At 47.8% G+C, this 2,958-nt stretch overlaps 1 protein-coding gene across 1 annotated transcript; it reads right to left on the reverse strand.

Moving 5' to 3' along the window:
• Nucleotides 1–2,844: 2,844 nt before the first annotated feature.
• On the reverse strand, nucleotides 2,845–2,958 carry LOC142428500 (dolichyl-diphosphooligosaccharide--protein glycosyltransferase subunit 4-like). Its single transcript, XM_075533328.1, has one exon. It carries the CDS (start codon nucleotides 2,956–2,958, stop codon nucleotides 2,845–2,847), a length of 114 nt encoding a protein of 37 aa, XP_075389443.1.

Here is a 2,958-nt window from a genome sequence, read left to right on the forward strand (position 1 = left end):
TGCAGCGGATGAATCTTTCCACACAGCTGCTCTGCTATGAATAATCCGTCTCCAGACCCATAAATCAGAAAAAAATCATGCACCTCGTTCGCCTGATCCTTACACAAAGTCATATATTTTACATGAGGATGAGCTAAATATTCATGAGTCTTGAAGGCTTTTTTCATAGGCACTTGTTGGGGTTTTCTACTGTTGGGGGGATAGCAAGGTTGTGTTTAGGGGAACCAGGGCTTTCAGAGGAGAGAGGGAGAAGGAGAGGAGGAGGGCGAGTGAATATGTGTGTGTGTGTGTGTGTGTGTGTGTGTGTGTGTGTGTGTGTAGGGAGGGTGGGAAGAGGTGGGGGCACTGATTGAGATTCAAGTTTACTTCACATAATCTGGAAGTCATGTGGGACAAAGGAGTCTCTTGTGAGGTCCTAAAATGGATAAATATCTGCTTCCCTGAGCTTTGATCTTGTTCAGAGCCATGGAAATCGCCTACAAGGTTATTTCATGAACCTTTACCCTCTGACTTGTGGAACAATGAAGTTGACCTTTTCTGCTTGGGGAGGTACTAGGGTGGGGAGCAGTCTGATTTGGGCAAAGCAGATATTAGGAAGAGAGAGGCATGGGGAAACGATCCTGATGCGAACAAAGCCTCATCCACACTCACTGCCTGCAGCAGCGTCTTGGTATTTATTTACGCCCCACTCTTGTTCCAGAGAGCAATTCAGGTGGCTTTCCTCACCCTCCACTTTATCACAGACATCTGATCTCCCTCCCCAGCTCTGCCTCCTTCCACTCACCCCGGTACCTCCTGGGCCCCATCACCACCCTCGCTTCTCTTCCAGGCTCCTCCTTAGACTGTTGCTGAGGCCAGGAGCCTGCTCTGCATAGCTCAGCAAGCTCTCTCCTCCTTCCTCTCAAGTGCAGGCTCTGGCACCCTCCCCCCAGGAAGCCTTCTTCCACTAAATAGAAGAGAGGGAGTTACTTGCTTCACTGTGCAAGCAAGCCCCACTCTGGCTTCTTCCCTAGCTAAACGACTCAGCATATCAGCCCCTCTGCTGGCAGGTGCTTTTTCATTTCCTTTTGGCATTTGCTCCGCATTTGCATTTGTCTGTCTGTCTGACTCAGGAATGCCAGGGTCTGTGTGGTGAGGGGGCTGGGTCCTCACTTCCTGTTGGATAGGTAGACAAATCCCTCCTCCTGGATTTCACTGACAAGATGAAGAACATAATCCTAGGTAGTCATCTCTTGGGTTGAGCTCTGTCTGGCTCTGGAAACACACCCTTCCGGCCTTCCGCGGGTCCTGATCATGCCTTCCTGAGGCCGAGTAGCACTGTTCAGATGCAGAACTGTGCCAAGATCAACTGTACTGGCACATGGGTAGGGACAAGCATTTCGCTCTTAAACAGATGGGCAAATGAAGGCGTAACCTTGGCAAATGCCTTTCTCAAAGTCAAATCACAAGGAGATGATGGGAAGCTGCAATTAGATCTATGCTTTTTTGGTTTTGTTTTTAGCTTCAACCTCTTTCCACCAACCCCTATTGCCAATGGCCAGGGGTCAAAGTCATGACTGTTCCTCTAAATCCCTCCGGGTTTACCTACTCTGTTGCCCCCTTGCTGTCCTTGCTTTCGACCCACTTTTGCCAGTGTTCAGAGAGAATTAAGTCAAAGAACTGCCAGAGAGGGGGGATAGTCCAAACAATCACAGATGGCAGACTCGCAAATTTAATTTAAAATCATTCTTTATTATCCAAAATATTAAAATTTAAGCTATAATGCCCAAAGGAAAAAACAGATTACAACCCTCAATGTTTCACAGCCTCTTCCTCAGGGGGTCCCCCAAACACAGAGTGAGAATGCTTTGTAAAGAAAGCAGGAGTGCAGGAGTGAGGCGCCAGCTGTAGATCATTGAGCCAAACACTCGGTGACTGACCCAATCAGCTTCCCTTACAGCCAAACACCAACTGTTTCATATGCAATTAATGATTGCCCTGGCAAATTAAAGTGCATCAAGTCATCACAGGCATCCTTGAATGGGAAGACACACAGCAGTCACAGGTATCTCATCCCTGGCATCTACATAATGATATTACCAGGGTCAGCTAGGCTCAGAGATTTAATTCTGCAAAGCACCATGCACTAAATACTTATATTCACAAAGGGGCAAACAACTACAACAAAATGCCCACACACTGCCTCTGGGCTCCCAATTTATCTGGGATAGCTGTCGGCTGATTTCCTGGGGGGCTCTGTGGGGGTGAAAGGTATCAGTCAAGTGTCAGTAGAATCCTAGTGTCCTGGCCTCAATTTCACCCTTTGGAGGGGGCTGGCTCATTAGGTCCTTAAGGAACAAAGTCGTCTGGAGATTCCAAAACAGAAAAGGAAGTCCCTTAATGGCTAAGAAAAGGGCAGTGGGATGGGTGAGGACTTCGACTCACCAATCTTCAGTTCAGAAAGTCAAAGTTCAAGAGAGGGGCCAGAGACAGTTCAGCTACTACTTTTTGCCAAGTTCAAATTCTTAATCGCAGACACAAGGGGGGTTTAAAAAGTCCATGGGGAAAATGGCATTGAAAGATAATGGGAATTTGTCCACTCACCTTTTAAAAATATGTATATTTTTATATTTGGTGTGGGGGGGTGTAGAAAAACCAGCAGCCCCTATTCAGTGGCAGCTTCTTGTTCAATAGGGGCCCGGAAGACTGAGGAGATAGAACTTGTTTGGAAAACTCCAGGTGCAGTTGCTGTGGATGTTGTGATGGGTAGAACGGATGAAGGATGGTGAGGGCAGGCCTGCCCTCACACCCTCCATCTTGCCTCAGACTATGTTCTGGAAGCCTAGGACTGAGAAAGCACCATTCTCATTCCTGCTTCTTGGGTTTGTTGACGGCCACGCAGTGATAGAGAACGACAAGCCAGAAGAGTGACGCGCCCAGCATGTTGGCAAAGATGGCGAGCCTCAAGTCCATGATCAT

This window comes from Tenrec ecaudatus, chromosome 16 (genome assembly GCF_050624435.1).
Source record: "Tenrec ecaudatus isolate mTenEca1 chromosome 16, mTenEca1.hap1, whole genome shotgun sequence".
Lineage (NCBI taxonomy): Eukaryota > Metazoa > Chordata > Mammalia > Afrosoricida > Tenrecidae > Tenrec > Tenrec ecaudatus.